General features: G+C 49.0%; 1 protein-coding gene across 13 annotated transcripts in view; it reads right to left on the bottom strand.

Moving 5' to 3' along the window:
• Positions 1–17,184, bottom strand: part of CDC14B (cell division cycle 14B) — a 1,298,523-nt gene that overhangs the window by 293,572 nt on the left and 987,767 nt on the right. For all 13 annotated transcript variants that reach the window (XR_011280342.1, XR_011280341.1, XM_069625680.1 and 10 more), the window contains exon 12: positions 1,731–1,834. Coding sequence is in view for 11 of the 13 variants with exons in the window: in XM_069625680.1 (XP_069481781.1) it covers positions 1,731–1,834 (104 nt within the window). In the remaining 2 variants the exon portion in view is untranslated. The remainder of the gene's footprint in view (positions 1–1,730; positions 1,835–17,184) is intronic.

Here is a 17,184-nt window from a genome sequence, read left to right as displayed (position 1 = left end):
CAGACTTACTTACACATTTTATGTACATAAAGAAACGAACCTTATGTATTTATGAATAAGATGTCGATAACTGTACAAATTATGGATCTTGACGAATTTTGAAAGTGAAGAAATTGTTTTGGTTTGATTAAAAACAACCCATGAAGGGTCTCTTTACTTTCCCAAAAGTTGTATTGGTTTACATCAATGAATTAATATAGTTATTGTAAAACTCTGAAGTGAACTTAGAAAGGTAAACAACTGTTTGGCAACCTTATCGGGTAGCAGCGATCACACATCCGACCACTCTATTTACCCCACCAACTGTGAACCCTAGATAAAAGAGATCGACACAATTAGCTAAACTCAGAATCGCAAGCAGTGGAAGCTTTATCGGAGCTCAAGTGCCTGCCACATTTACATGTTTTGGGATTATATTCCCTTGGGAGTGCACTAAGGGTTGACAGGTAGTAATACATGCCTCTCTCTCTCCAGTTACTTACACAGACACAACCTCATAACTTGACAGTCTATTAGCTTTGTCATCATTGTTTGGTTATACAGCGATCGGGTACACTTCCATACATTATTACAATATTTCTGAGTCCACATTTCTTGCACATTTATCAGCCAAGTATTGTCTGTATCTGCCCCATATGTCTGTGGGACGGTTAGAGCTGGATAGTAAGCCAGCATATACCTCTTCACAGTCATTAGCCCATGTCATGTCCCTTTCCCCATCAGCTTCCGTGGGTGGTTCTAAGCATTTCTAACACATCAATATTGCCCTTTTTGCTAGTATCAAAGTAAGATTGTGCAACTTACGCCAAGTGGGATTCATTTTGCTCACTGTGCCCAGGATCCCACACCATCGGTTGATCTGCCATTGCATCAAGTGCTCTGAACACGTTTGCCCAGTACTTAGACAGCCGCGTGCACGACCACAACATGTGGAACATGCCAGCCTCCTCGCTCCCGCATCTGGGACATTTCCCGTCTGGTGTGGGATATATAGTTTTGATCCTGGGCGGGGTGTAAGCTCTGTTATGTTATGTTAACGGTACTTGTATAGCGCACCGTCACGAACGGAATTGGTCCCCAGGCGCTCTGTGCAGGACCTTGTAGTGTATAAGGCTATAGCGCGAATTATGTGAGACATTCCTTGTCAGGGCACAAAGTTTAGCCCACTGCTGGTCAGTGATAGTATATTCCAGGTAGATTTCCCACTTCCCTGTGTTACTGCATGTTAAACCACATACTTTGCATGCGTAGCCATTCAGCCACTATTAACAGCAGTTTCACATTTTAGTGTAAAACTCCCATCTTTCCTCACCCTTGACGATATGTCAGGGGTGAGTCTGGGAGTTGTGTGAGCAAAAATGCATAAAGCAGGTTCCCAGACAGGGCTCACAAAATCAACAGAAAATGAAATGCACTTACTGTCAATTTTATGTACAGTTGATCATGACCCAACAAATAGGGGATGCTTTCTTGTAAAGAGGCTTTTGTTTTTCAAATTTAGATAAACACTAGGGAAAAGTAGTTTTAGATTTACAAATCAAATTGGAGGAAAAACTGAAATATAGGACATTATAAACCACAGGCATTTCATAAATATAGTGGATTATTTCATGTAAGTTGATCTTAGATGGTTAGGGGAGGCAGGGCAGTGAAGTGGCAATAAGATGAAGTTTTTTTTTTGAGGGTCATGGAGCAAATGAGGAAAAGGGAAAAATTGAAGGATTACTTACGACAACGGAGATGAGAGTGACGATCTTGCCTGCCTTTTACATTTCAGAGCTCTGAGCTTATCGCCTTGCGTAATAGCATTGATATCTTCATCTTCGGTGCTGTACTGAAAAACCAGACCACATATTTTAGAGGTAGATCTATTACTTTAGGAAGGCAATCACAAGACCACAACCTTCTTAACATATGCAAATGACAACTCACAAACAAATGGAAAATCATCAAGACTATTCATTCGTGTTTCGCTACTCCTTAATAATGCAAAGGTCAGCTTTTGTGTTTTTAGTTTGTAATACTGATTGTTCTGGATCGGTGTGTCTGCGCTAAAGGGTTAATCGCGTTCTTTCACCACCTCCTATGGGTTTATGCCTTTTGAGACTTGCTGCATTACTCCTTTTAACACATGCCACTAGCAGTGGTTTCTTTCCCAACCTCCCTGTCCAGGTGGTGCCTCATAGGCCTAAATACCTTCAACTCTCTCTTCCTAAATATCTTCCTTCACGAGCCCTTCGCTCATCCGTCTCCAACTCCCTCATGGTCAGCCGCTTCTCGAAGCAACGAGCTGGGGGTAGATCTCTCTCCGCAGCAGGGGCCTCCCTCTGGAACAGCCTTCCTGCCTCCCTGAAACTTGAGGAGAACCATCTCTGGTTCCGGAAGCAGCTCAAAACCTTCCTCTTCGCTTCTGCCTTCTCTCTCCCTCTCCCCTGCTAAACCTGCTTAACTCCCCACTGAAATTCTGCACTAAACCTGCATCTTGGCCACTCTCAGCGACCTCGGTCCAGGGCCGAGCCACTCTCCACTTGCACTGCCTCCCTGGCTCCCCCTGCACTGTGGGACTGTCACTGTATCCCTACAGTCCCCTTCCTAGCACTTGCTCTGCACTTACCTCGCACTTGCCACCAGCTGGCCCTTTTATTTATTATTTATTATTTTATTACGCTACTTACCGTGTACTGCACTTTCCCCCCCGCTTCCCCCCCTGCACTTTCTCCTTTTCCCCTTACCTCTGCACTTGCCCGATCTGAATGACACCTGGCCTAGTAGGATCGTTTGTCTGTCTTCCCCTTGTTTTCCTCCCTCCCTGCCTCGTCGCGCCTTGAAACACTTGTGTATAGGCGCGTTACAAATACCATATCATATCATATCATAGGCCCAACAAGTGCACCGTTTTTAAAAGTTACACACAGTCGCCACACATTTTGATATGGAGCCCATCTTAAGAATTGTACCACACTGTTTAATTTCTCTGGTGGCAACTGTGGGACCACACACTTATAAGGGCTTTTTAATAAATTAATGTGTAGTGTAAGGGTGCAGAAAGAGGTGACACAGGAGTAAAAGTGGTTGTAATAAAGGGTTTCTGGGGCCTGGGACTGCTCTACCTCCAACTTTCTCTTCCAAAACATCTTCGTTCTCCAGCTCTCCCCTCATCCTATGTGTGAAATTGGGCTTCTGTGTCTATACAATAGTGTTGTGTAAGGAACAAGTTCCATGCCATTAACTATTGTTCTCTAGCATGGGTCTGGGCCGTCTGGCATGTGAACCTGGGTCTTCATGGGACTTCTGTGACCAACACCACGTAGCGAAACGCTTCCACTTGTGACCGTAGCACTTCCAAGTCGACAACACCTTGCCTTGGCGAGGACCTCAGTGCAGTCCGCAGGCATCTCATATCCTTCCAAACTCTAGGGCTTCAGGAGCCAAGCCCTCAGGTCAGCGATCCTAGGTCGTGATCGATTGCACCTCCTCTGGTGAGAAGGTCCGGAACCACTGACAGTTTGACCGGAGGCAACGCTGACAGGCTGTGAAGGTCCGGATACCAAATCTGATGAGTATCATCCTGCATTGGCACTGTTAGAGTGTGTTGATGACTCTTAGCAGGAGAGGCAACGGAGTAAACGCGTACAGAAACATTCCTTCCCACGGGAAGGAGAACACGTTACCCAGGCTCCTCGGCTGGTGGAATCTGCTGGCAAGCTTATGGCATTTGGAGTTCGCTGCCGCAAACAGATCAATCTGGGGCTGTCCCACTTGGCGAAGATGCGGCCCACCTGGTCCTGCCGAAGTACCCACTCGTGGCAGGAGCACAATTCCCTGCTGAGGGAGTGTGCAATGGTGTTCTTGACTCCCGCCAGGTGAAGAGGGACGAGGAACATCGCTTGTCTGACGGCCCAGTGCCACAAGTCCTGCGCTTCATTGGAGAGAGCTGGGGATTGAGTGCCCCCCTGTTTCCTGATGTAGAACATGATGGTGGTGTTGTCCGTGAAGATCCTCGCCAACTTTTCCTTTAGAGACAGAAAGAACGACTTAAGAGCCCAGAACACTGCTCGTAGCTCCAGGATGTTGATATGGAGATCCATCTCCTCCGGCAGCCACAGGCCTCTGGCGCGCAGACGTCAGGTGGAAGCGTCCGTGGTAACCGTCTCCTGGTATGTAGGCTGTTGAAACCCCGTGCCCTGTGTGATATTGGAGAGGACGCCCCACCACCCTTACGCCTGATGGAATTCCTCCTCGAGCAGGATCTTGTCGGCGAGGCTTCCCGGCACCGGTATCCAGCAAGCATCCAGGAACTCCTGAACAGGTCATATTTGCAACCTGCAGAGCCGGATGAGGTAGATGCAGGACATCATGTGATGGTCCGCACCGTGGCGGTCTTCATAGACAACAGCCGCTGCCACCTTCCCTTGAATGGGCGCTACCCTCTCCTCCGAGTGTGACGCCAGGCAGGACACCGTATTGAGTCTGGCTCCTAGGGACAGCTTGTTTCACGATGGTGTTAAGCAGAACTTTGGATAGTTGATGGAGAATCCCAGATCAGTCAGTAGCTGGACGGTCGCCTCTGTGTGTCTGATGGCCAACTCCCGCAAACAGGCTTGGATGAGCCAGTCGTCGAAGAACGGGTATAGGTGTATGCCTCGCAGACATGGATGGGACACAACCGTTGGCCAGGCATTTTGTGTGAACACTCTGGGGGCCAACTTCAGAGCCTTGAACTGGTAGATCTGACCCTGCACCACGAAACGCAGAAACTTTTGATGTTTCTTTTGAACGGGGATGTGGCAATAAGCATCCTCCAGATCCAGCAATGTCAAGAAGTCTCCTTCCTCCAGTTGCCCGAGCATGTGCTGCAACGTGACCATCTTGAACTTTTGGGACTTCAAATATTTGTTGAGACGTCGCAGGTCTAGGATGGGCCTCCAGCCCCCTGCCTTCTTTCTGACCAGAACATATCTGGAATAGACTCTGCAGCCCCAGAGTTTTTGGGGAACTACCTCTATCGCCCCTTTTCTCAGCATGGTCCGTACCTCTTCCAGGAGCTGAGGGATGTGTTGCTCCTGACGGGTAACTAGAGGGATCCGCGGACACCTGCATTTAATCTCCAGAGTGTGTCCCTGGACAAGAGCTGTAACGCTCACCTGATTCCCGCAGAGGCGCCTGTCTTGACTGGGTGAATGCCGTATCTTCAAAGGTGATGTGTAACACACGGTTGGCTCTTTGGGCTGGACCTCTGTGCACTGTATGTCTGACTCGAAGAGTAAGATGTCTGCAGATAGAAAATATGGGATTAATGAACTGGGGTTATTGGGTGCCTTTACCCTCTTCCCTTTCTCTTCTCCTGTAGAACCCCAAAGGTTAACACCCTCACCTTAGGTAAGTGAACGCCGAGCTCTCCATCTGCCTCGGGGTAGGGTGCCGTAACCAGTTTCTTCACTGGATAAGGGTGCAGGCCTCTTGACCTCAGAGGACTGCTGTCCGTCGTTAACTGCACGGTAAGTTCTGGGCACTTCAAATGTCTTAAAAGTCTTTTGTAATGATATCTCTTGTTTTGCAGGGTTCCGGCGATGGCGGATGGCGGGCTGATGAGAGTTGAGGATCGAACCCGCGTGAGGAATAGAAGCGCCTGGAAGCACGTAAGTAAGCGCTTGTAGCCTGCTTCACGATGCGCTCTAACTGTCCCTTTTATCTTGCAGGTACAAGTTCGGAGCTTTAGAGAAGCTAAAGGGTGCTGGAATACCCACTGGATTCGGCGTGGGAAGGAGTAATGGCACGTGAGTAATAAAGTTGCCCAATGTCTTTAAACGCACCTTCTTTTGTCTTTCAGATGCGGGATGCAGTGCCGAAGGCCTCCGGAGCGTGCGAAGAGCTGGTAAGCTTTTGTCTTTCAGATGCCGGAATGCAGTGCAAAGACCTCCGGAGCATGCGAAGAGTAGGTAAGCCTTTGTCTTTCAGATGCCGGAATGCAGCGCGAGGCGTTGGTGACAGCCGATGGACCAGGTAAGAGATGCGCTGCCACTGAAGACCGTAGTGCTAACCTGTTCTTTCTTTGTCTTTACAGGTGCTGCTGAAGACTGGATTCCAGGATGGTAAGCCTTTGTTCCCTTAGGCCCAGGATCAGAAGCAGAAGACACGATGAGCGTTCTGCTGCAGAGAATGCAGAATAACGCAAAGCAAGATTCATCCATCGGGTATGGTTTAAATAGCCTCCTGTAGTGCTTAGGTGTCTCCTTCCACAGCCACGCCTAGGTAAGAAAAGAGTTCCTGCTTTCCAGAAGAGTTCCAGTGTTCTGAACCTAGGGAGTGGCTCCTGCCCCATCCAACAGGAAAAGTAGTCCCAAACAGAAGAGGATCAGGGGTTCAACTGGCAGGTAAGTAAGCAGCATGGTCTGCTGCAGGTAAGTCCACACAAGCATTATGAGCCCGGCGCTTCCAGCGTTGGGACTGGGCATCTTTATGAGCCTGGTGCCACTGGCGCCAGGACAGGGTCCAAAAGGTCCCAATTGGGACTGGCTGGCACTCGGAACCGAGGTTATGGGTCTGCTTCCAAGGGAGTCAGGCAAGTCCTGATCTTTTGGAAGCAGAGATCATGACAGCACCCCCCCCCCCCCCCCCTCAAGGCCCCTCCCAAACCGGGCTTCTCCGGGGGTTTGGGCTTGTTAGGAAATGTTCAATGAAATCTTTTGATTAGACGAGGCGCTTGGACATATTCTGCAGGTTCCCAGGATCTTTCTTGGGGGCCGTAGCCTTTCCAGTCAATTAGGTAAAATAGTTTAGATTTGGAGATCTTGGAATCCAGGATGCTTTTGACTTCAAACTCGAGTTCTCCATCAACTAGAATAGGTTTTGGAGATGTAGTTAGTCGGGTTTGAGGTTGCACGGGTTTTAATAGAGAGACGTGGAAGACCGGATGTATCTTCATGTGAGGGGGCAAGTCCAACTTGACCGCTACTGGATTTACTATGGTAGTGATGGAATAGGGACCAAGGTATCTTGGGTTGAATGTGCGTGGTCCTTTTAGAGGTAGATATTTGGTGGATAACCAGACTTGATCTCCTACTTGATATTGGGGGGCTTCCTTCCGATGTTGGTCTGCTCCTTTGTTGTATTGTTCTTTAGCCCTTTGAAGGTGAGAAATGGCTTCCTTAAAGGCTTGGGTTATTGTAGAATGCAGGTGGTCTACTGCTGGTGTTCCAAGATCTTGGAGTGGATCCAACTCCGAGGTTCGATGGTGACTACCGTATAAAAGAAAAAATGGGGTCTTCCCAGTTCCCGAGTGGACAGAGTTATTGTAGGCATATTCGGCTATCCAAAGGATATCTTTCCAAGTTTTTTCAGTTTGTTGTAGCATGCAGCGCAAATACTGTTCCAGAGTTTGATTGGTCCTCTCGGTTTGTCCGTCGGTTTGAGGGTGGTGGCTGGTCGAAAGTCTCCCATCAATTTGAGCCGACCGACAGGAACTTTGCCAAAAATGAGAAATAAATTGACTACCTCGATCCGAAATTAGAACTGAAGGAAAACCGTGCAGTCGGACGATGTTTTCAAGAAATTCTCGGGCCAGAGTTGCTGCTGTTGGTAAGCCTTTGAGTGGAATGAAATGCGCCATCTTGGAGAATAGGTCCACGATTACTAGGATCGTATTGTATCCGGAGCATGGAGGTAGATCGGTGATGAAGTCCATAGAAAGCGTATGCCAAGGGCGAGGCGGGATGTCAATAGGGCGTAAGAGGCCGGCTGGTTTTTCCTTTTGACTCTTGTTTTGGGCGCATACTCCACAGGACATTATAAAGTCTCTGATATCTTTTTTCCAAGACGGCCACCAGAAGTAGCGCTTGATCTTTTCCGAGGTCTTGGTCACACCGGGATGTCCTTCCATTAAAGAATCGTGATAACAAGAGATTACCTTTTTCTGTAAATCTGTGCTGGGCAGGTATAACCGTTCTTGGAAATATAATAGGTTGTCCGTCACCGTAAAGTCCTTTCCCTGCAGATGCCAATTCTGTATGTCTGCTGGAGTTACCAGTAGCCTGGCTTTATCCTTAACTTCCTCTATGGATTGTGTGGCGATTACACCTAGAATTCTTTGTTCGGGAATGACAGGTACAGGTTTAGGATTGATCAAATGTTCTTCCACTCCCATCCGAGAAAGGGCATCAGCTTTACCGTTTTTTGTACCAGGTCGATAGGTAATTATGAAGTCAAACTCGGCAAAGAATAGTGCCCAACGGAGTTGCCTAGAGGATTGAGCTTTTGCGGTTTTCAAATATTGCAGGTTTCGGTGATCTGTAATCACAGTAACGGTGTGTCGGGCCCCCAGAAGATAATGCCGCCAAGCCTTAAAGGCAGACTTGATAGCTAGAAGTTCCTTATCAGTAATAGTGTAATTGATTTCAGGAGGCGAGAATTTGCGGGACCAAAATGCCACGGGATGCAACTGATTGGTTACTGGGTCCTTTTGTGATAGAACTGCCCCCATGGCAAGGCTCGAAGCATCAGTTTCAACGATGTAGGGGAGTTCTGGGCGAGGATGTTTTAAGATCGGTGCAGAGATAAATCTAGTCTTCAAATTCTGGAAAGCTTGTTCCGCCTCGGTAGACCATTCAAAATGTTTGTTTTTCTTTAACAAGGCGGTGATGGGCTGGACTATTCGAGAGAATTCGGGGATAAACCCGCGGTAAAAGTTAGCGAAGCCTAACATGCTTTGAACACCTTTTACGGAGGATGGCGATGGCCATTTGAGAATTGCATCGACCTTCTTTGAATCCATACGCACTCCGCTAGGTGATAATATGAATCCCAAGAATTCAACTTCAGTCACGTTGAAAACACATTTTTCCAACTTAGCGAAAAGTTTGTGTTGACGCAATCTCTCGAGGACCATTTTCACGTGTTTCCGATGAAGAATAAACGAGGATGTCGTCAATGTAAACAACAACACACACATCTATGAGCTCTCTGAGGACATCGTTCATAAAATATTGAAAGGCAGCCGGGGCATTGCAAAGTCCGAAGGGCATGACCTGATATTCAAATAGCCCATAATTGGTGCGGAAGGCCGTCTTCCATTCATCGCCCTCTTTTACTCGTACCAAGTGGTAGGCTCCTCTAAGATCCAGCTTTGTATATATGCATGCTTTTCTGACTTGGTCCAGGAGTTCAGGGATCAAAGGTAACGGATATCTATTCTTAACGGTGATCTGGTTCAGGGCGCGATAATCTATACAAGTTCTAAGGTCCCCTTCTTTTTTTGGAACGAAGAACAAAGCTGAGGAAGCAGGGGACTTGGAAGGACGAATAAACCCATTCGCTAGGTATTGATCCAGGTATTGTCGGAGGTGAAGATTCTCAGGCTCGGTGAGGGCATAAATTCTACTACAAGGAGGAGTAGATCCAGGTATCAGGTCTATCTGGCAGTCATAAGACCTATGAGGAGGTAGAGAGTTAGCCTGATCCTTCCGGAAAACATCTTGGAATTCTAGGTATTCAGGAGGTAACTGAGGAGCCTCCGAGGAAATTGCTGCCAGTGCAACACCAGGTCGAGGGTGACAAGTAGAGACACATTCTGGAAACTGAACCGTTCTTGCTCGCCAATCGATCTGAGGATTGTGCTTCTCTAACCAAGGAATTCCTAGAATAATCTGGAACTGGGGGGCCTTGATCACATCGAACACGATCTTCTCATGGTGTCCATCTTGACTTACTCGCGTCACTTCTTGGGTGGTATGCATTACTGGTCCGGAGGCTATCTCCGTACCATCCACCGTAGTAATGACGTCCTTTACAGCCTTTGGACAAAGAGTCAGATTCATCCTCAAAACCATTTCATGATCCACATAATTGCCGATGGCACCGCTGTCGACGTAAGCTTCAATCGCATGTAATCGATCCGGATGTTCAGGGCTAATGAGGACCATAGGTATCACGAAATGCGAGGTCACGGAACTGGTTTTAACGCTCGGCAAGAGGACCTCTATTCTTGTCGGGCGAGGTCGTTTCCCTGCTCAGAGTTTGTGACCCTGGTAACTGCAGCTCCTACTGCCTTCTTGGCTGGTTTCACCGGACAGTCTCGAAGAAAGTGCCCCGAGTTTCCGCAATAGAGGCATAATTGCAGCTGTTTTCTCCTTTCCCGCTCCTTTTGTGTTAGTGGTCCTTTCAGGCCCCCTATTTGCATGGGTTCCCCGGAGTCTACTCCTTTGGTAGGAGTTGGTGGTTTGGAAAATACTCGAGCATCAAACTTGGAACGATCGGCCTTCCTGTTCTGCAGTCTGTAGTCAATTTGAACGACTAAGTCAATATAGTCCGAACAGTCTTGCGGGGGATTCACTACTTGGGCTAACACATCTTTGAGCTCTCCACGTAGACCTCTATAAAACAGCGTAATCCTTTTGTCCTCACGCCATCGAGTTTCCACTATCAGTCTGTTGAAAGACGCAATATAAGCCAAAAGGTCTTGATTACCCTGTCGCAATGAAAGGAGCTCATTGTCCAAGGCCTGCCCCTGTGAATGTCTTGCAAACAGTTTTTCCATACTGAGCTGAAAAGCTTGAAAATCATGGAGAACCGGATCATCTTGATTAACTAGAGGGATCAACCAGTCTGCCGCATTGCCACTAAGGTACGAAAGCACGAAAGCTACCTTAGCTTGATCAGTTGGAAAGGCTGCTGGCCGGCATAAGAAGTGCAACCGGCACTGATTAATAAATACTGCAAACCTCTTTGGGTCACCAGAAAATCGTTCGGGCGGAGCCAGAGGTACATTCCCAGGTAGGTTGATCTGCACTGGGTTCGTAGATGATGTTGAAGGAAGATTTGCCCCTGATGCGGGTAACTGAGTTTGTCCGGTTTGTGACTGTAGCAATTGTCTAGCGAGATCATCTGTTCGCTCCTTGGAAATAATCAGTTCCCTTCTTAGAGCATTCGTTTCCAGACGGGCTGCATGCACTTCTGCTCTTAGTTCCCCAAGTAACTGGGCTAGCTGGTCAGTATCCGAGGTTTCCATAGCGCCTGGGTGGGAGTTTTGCGATAGGCTTTGCGTTCTGTAACGCTCACCTGATTCCCGCAGAGGCGCCTGTCTTGACTGGGTGAATGCCGTATCTTCAAAGGTGATGTATAACACACGGTTGGCTCTTTGGGCTGGACCTCTGTGCACTGTATGTCTGACTCGAAGAGTAAGATGTCTGCAGATAGAAAATATGGGATTAATGAACTGGGGTTATTGGGTGCCTCTCTCCTCTTCCCTTTCTCTTCTCCTGTAGAACCCCAAAGGTTAACACCCTCAGCTTAGGTAAGTGAACGCCGAGCTCTCCATCTGCCTCGGGGCAAGGTGCCGTTACCAGTTTCTTCACTGGATAAGGGTGCAGGCCTCTTGACCTCAGAGGACTGCTGTCCGTCGTTAACTGCACGAACGGTAAGTTCTGGGCACTTTAAATGTCTTAAAAGTCTTTTGTAATGATATCTCTTGTTTTGCAGGGTTCCGGCGATGGCGGATGGCGGGCTGATGAGAGTTGAGGATCGAACCCGCGTGAGGAATAGAAGCGCCTGGAAGCACGTAAGTAAGGGCTTGTAGCCTGCTTCACGATGCGCTCTAACTGTCCCTTTTATCTTGCAGGTACAAGTTCGGAGCTTTAGAGAAGCTGAAGGGTGCTGGAATACCCACTGGATTCGGCGTGGGAAGGAGTAATGGCACGTGAGTAATAAAGTTGCCCAATGTCTTTAAACGCACCTTCTTTTGTCTTTCAGATGTGGGATGCAGCGCCGAAGGCCTCCGGAGCGTGCGAAGAGCTGGTAAGCTTTTGTCTTTCAGATGCCGGAATGCAGTGCGAAGACCTCCGGAGCATGCGAAGAGTAGGTAAGCCTTTGTCTTTCAGATGCCGGAATGCAGCGCGAGGCGTTGGTGACAGCCGATGGACCAGGTAAGAGATGCGCTGCCACTGAAAACCGTAGTGCTAACCTGTTCTTTCTTTGTCTTTACAGGTGCTGCTGAAGACTGGATTCCAGGATGGTAAGCCTTTGTTCCCTTGGGCCCAGGATCAGAAGCAGAAGACACGATGAGCGTTCTGCTGCAGAGAATGCAGAATAACGCAAAGCAAGATTCATCCATCGGGTGTGGTTTAAATAGCCTCCTGTAGTGCTTAGGTGTCTCCTTCCACAGCCACGCCTAGGTAAGAAAAGAGTTCCTGCTTTCCAGAAGAGTTCCAGTGTTCTGAACCTAGGGAGTGGCTCCTGCCCCACCCAACAGGAACAGTAGTGCCAAACAGAAGAGGATCAGGGGTTCAACTGGCAGGTAAGTAAGCAGCATGGTCTGCTGCAGGTAAGTCCACCCAAGCATTATGAGCCCGGCGCTTCCAGCACTGGGACTGGGCATCTTTATGAGCCTGGTGCCACTGGCGCCAGGACAGGGTCCAAAATGTCCCAATTGGGACTGGCTGGCACTCAGAACCGGGGTTATGGGTCTGCTTCCAAGGGAGTCGGGCAAGTCCTTATCTTTTGGAAGCGGAGATCATGACAAGAGCGTCCAGCACCATCGGTCGGTGGTGATCTTCCACTCGCTGACAAACCTAGTAAGCCGGCTGCCCGTCGGGGTGCACGTGTGGGGACCCAATGTCCCGGCCGGTTCAGTCCTGTTTTTCGGAGCCAGCGTCCTGCCTGCGGGTGAAGGCAATGCTGTCCTCTGCTACCGCAGCCCTGAGAACTGCCTGTGTAGGCTTCCTGGGTCGTGGTCTGGAAGGCTGACAGTACGAAGAGGAGAAACCTTTGGAAGACCTGCTAGACTTTCACCTGGAGGAGTGAAAAAAAAGGAGTGAAAAAAAAAGCGCTGCTGCTGGAGAGTGCCCAAGGAACGGGCCGTCTGCGTATCTGCCTTGATGGCCTGGAGAGATGGAGAGATTCGTCGACGACCTTCCCGGACAAGTTCTCTCTGTCGAAGGGCATGCCTAACACCTTTGCTTGGACCGCCTGCCGGAAATTCGTAGCCTTCATCCATCCTTGTCGACGAAGGCAGACACTGTTCTCCATCTGCCGGAACCCCGTTTCGGCGATGTCCAATGCCACTGTAATGGCGTGATCAGCCGCAACTTGCCCCTCCTGGAAAACAGCGATTGCCTCCATCCTCTGATCATCTGGGAGGCACTCCAGAATAGGCCCTAGCTTGTACCACAGCACCATATCGTACCTGGCTAGGATCGCAAGTGCTTTGGACGCCTTGATAGTGGACGCTGCAGTGTAAATCACCCTCCTTCCCATAGCAGGCAACTTCTTCCCCTCACTGTCTGGCGGGACCAAGGACAGGTTAGCCGACTGTTTCCTTGCAGCTGCCGATACTCCTGAATCCGGCGATGGTTGCGACCTCAGGCACTTCGGTGCGGAGTCCGGAACCTGATATTTCTCCAGCCTATCCTGTTTGACTGGAGCCGTTCTTCATGAGGGCCAGGTCCTTGTCCCACACATTGTCCAGCAGGGGCACCGCCATGATTGCCTTCCTCTTAGCCTTGCACCTCTGGTACAAGAAACCATCCTTCCTGGTTTCTTCAGGCACAAGTTGAAAAAGCTTGGAGGCTGTGGCGATCATGGAGTGGAACGACGCCACCTCGTCCGGTGGGGACGCCCTAGGTGGCGCATCCAGATGCGTAGGCTCACTGCCTGCTGCGACAATATCCTCATTGTCGTCTGTAGTCATGACCGTATCCTTCTCAGTGTTTGGGTTTGCTGGGGCAGAACGGGCTCAATGCGGATGTGGAGGCTGAAATGGGGACGTCAGATGATGCGCTCTCTTCTTCGTTGGAGGCTGAACATGGCCCTGGGGGACCACTGGAACCGGGTCCGGTGGCAACCTCTTCTGGATCTCTGACACAAAGGTGTGAAGGGTCGACAGAATGTCCAGAGAAACATCCCTCGGCTGAGCTGGTTGGGATCGTAAAAATAGGCCCCGCACCGTTGTCCTCCTCCTCCTCCTCTTCCACGTCCTCGTGGACCATGTGCATGGACTCCTGGTACTAGTCTATGGATGAGACCTCCATGGCTTGTGCCATGGCCTGGGAGGGCTGTTTCGAGGCCTCCTCGCCCCTCCCTTCCCCCCCTGCAGGGCTTGAACCGGGGCCTGAGCTGTTTTCCCCCTTCTGGCATGCCAGCAGACTTTGCCAAAGTCTGCCTTGGGGGCAGGGATACCTTCTGTGCTCCGGGGGAAACCTTCACAGGCTCAGCTCCATTAGCCATTGTCAGGGCAGCTGCCACCAACTCCATCGCCGACAAAGTCTTAGCCTGCGCTGATTGGGCGTGCTTGGGCAGTTCGGCCGCCGCCTTCTCCTCCGTCCGCGGCTTCTCAGACTTCTCCAGCAGTTTAGCCGGGGTAAATGACCTACTCTTCGAAGAGGAGCTCGATTGCCGGCTGGCAATGGAGGCGGAGGGTGATGTTGATCGCGCCTTATCCACCTTGTGACCCGCTTCCACAGAGAACCTGGTGGACTCGGACTTGCAGTCCTTGGCCTTGTCTTGGGCCCCCACGGATTAGGCTCCCTCAAAGGACGTAGAAGACCGCTCCTCGGACCGGCCAGTCCTGGGTGAGGCATAACCCTGCTCGGGGCATGGGACAGAGGCCTTAGCGTTAAGCCATGCGACCAGTCTACTGTGCCTGTCCTTTGTCGTCTTCTTAGAGAACCCAAGGCATATCTCACACTCCACCTCTTTATGGTTTGAGTGCAGGAAGTAGAGGTACTGAAGGTTGGTTCTTGTCTTCCACAAATACATTCCGGGGCCCGCACCTGGTGCAGGGCTTGAAGAGGGACCCTCCCTCCTTCTCGACACAGGCTCTTTTGGAACAAAAATAGAACCTTTTTCCCGTCAAAAACACAGATGTAGCTAGCAGAGCAAACTCGTGGACTTCCAACACTGAAGCGTGCAGTACAAATCTGAAGATGGCTTCCAGAGGAGCAGATTAGGGAGAGGGCTGTCATTGGATGGGGCACTATGACCCAGAGTACAGTGATTGGTTTAAATGAGAAATACAGTTTGTAAGGGAAAGTGAAACTATTTTTTCTTTTATCGAGGATTCCCAGCATGACGACGGAGAATATTCCAATGCATGTGAATCCATGCCAGACCCCATGCTGGAGAAATATGAACAGAACTCCAAGTGGTGCTTTGCAAATTATGCCCAATTGGACCCTGTACTTCCACTTAGGTTTTAGGAGTGAAAGGAAGAGGTTTATGTACCAGTCTGTAAAGGAGTTGAATACTGTACAGCATACAATCCTTCTTGCAGTGGTAGATCTAGTCATTGGGCACTCCTCCCTCCATGTTGCAAAAGAAACACAGAACTGACTGATTTTCTGCAGGGACTTTTTTTTGTCTAAATAAAACATGACTGCTCTGCGCATGTCAAGCGTGTGAAGAGCTCTTTCACCTTTTGTTTTTGGCTCTTGGAAGAATAGGTAATAATATAGAATGGTTTACGTGAAATGTTGAAATACATTTTGGTGAAAAACTGTGAAGGGCGTCAAGTATGACAAACCAGAAGACCTCCGAATCCCTCAAAGCCATCCGTTCAAAACAGCAAACACTGATATTCGAAGATACCAGAATCATTATGGCAGCCTTTAACAGGAGCAAAGTTCTTTTCACAACAGTAATACACTGCTCAAACGCCACACCGGACTCAGAGGTACCACAATCCCGGGTAAAGCGTGAGCCTTTCAATAAGTCAGCGACAAGATCAATACCATCAGGATCCACATTAAGGTCTTCAAATCCTCCCTAAAGCCCTCTAATGTTCAACCCTGGACAAACCCATCTCCCCCGTCGCCCCAGGACCTGTTGTATGCATTTAAAACCAACCTTACACTGATTTATCCCTCCCAGACACAATCTTTAAAAGAAAATATGCAATGGTCTTGCCCTTACTGCTCGTTCAGATAATCAACGCCACCCTCAGTGAGGGTACATTCCCAGATGTCCTAAAAACAAGGCTTGTAAGCACACTCCTGAAAAACCCACCCTTGACTAGGAAGACCTAGCAAACTACCGGTCAATCACGAGTCATCAAGGTCGTGGATGCTGAGTAACTACTTAGGCAACAAATCTCTGATGCCACATTCTAAAATAAAAAAAAAAACAACTCTGTCTGCTCTGAAATAACCAATCCAGGTTCTGCCCCAAATGCAGCACTGAAACAGCCACCATCCAGGTGGTTGACGCCCTTCAGTCCTTCCGGACCTTCCGGCTGCATTGAGCAAGGTTGACCATCACACAATGCACCCTCCTTGCACACAGGATGCGCATCCCTGGCACTGTCCTGAAATGGTTCATATCTTACCCATCTGGCAGACACCAGCTGTCTAGATGGGCTCCCTCATGTCTGAACGAGGCTGCATCACTTGTGGAGTGTTTAAGGGTTCCATTTCTCTGCAGTCATCTTTAACCTCTATATGGAACAAGTGGGCACAGTTCTAGATGACACCCAACTTCGTAATACACCAGTATGCAGATATACAACAGTACCGTAAATGTCAAGGGTTCACACAATATTGCTCCCCTTCACTAATGCCTTGCAACCATTTAAACATGAATGACAAGTGCCTCTTTAAAACCTAACCCCACCAAGATCAAATTTGGAATCCTGGGCCAGCTTTCCAAGCAGGAACCAGTCAAAGGTGGCTGGAAGAAATGGGCTTGGACAGGTTAAACCCTTACATCACCCACTCATCAAAATCCCCATGCTTCACTGTGGATAGCATAGCAATCTAACCTTCCAACAAATTACAGAAAACGCTCAAAGAGCTTGTATCAGATCTCTCTTGTGTGCAAACTTAAGCCCTTCCTTTCGCCCCACAACTTACGAATGGTGGTGTAGGGCCCAGTGATCTTGCATATTGACTGGGGTAACACCCTATCCACAGGGCACCCGGCTGCTCACCTTTCATACCCCTCAAAGCAGCCCAGCTTGCCTCATCACCAGCTTTAGGAAATGGGACCAAATCACCACCACCTTGTGCGAAATAACACTAGCTCACGATCCTGGCTAAAATGTTGTTCAAAACACCCGCCTACGCTACACTGCAATCACTGCTGGTATGCCGGCATACCTGACAGATAAACTAAAAACAATGGCCAGCAAACGATCATCTCACAGTAAGAACACGATCAGATTAGAAACTAGACTGGATGACAAGGAGAAAACTAGCAAACAAT

The sequence above is a fragment of the Ambystoma mexicanum genome, chromosome 6p (assembly GCF_040938575.1).
Source record: "Ambystoma mexicanum isolate Mex_15411 chromosome 6p, UKY_AmexF1_1, whole genome shotgun sequence".
Lineage (NCBI taxonomy): Eukaryota > Metazoa > Chordata > Amphibia > Caudata > Ambystomatidae > Ambystoma > Ambystoma mexicanum.
This window is presented reverse-complemented; position numbering and strand designations above follow the sequence as displayed.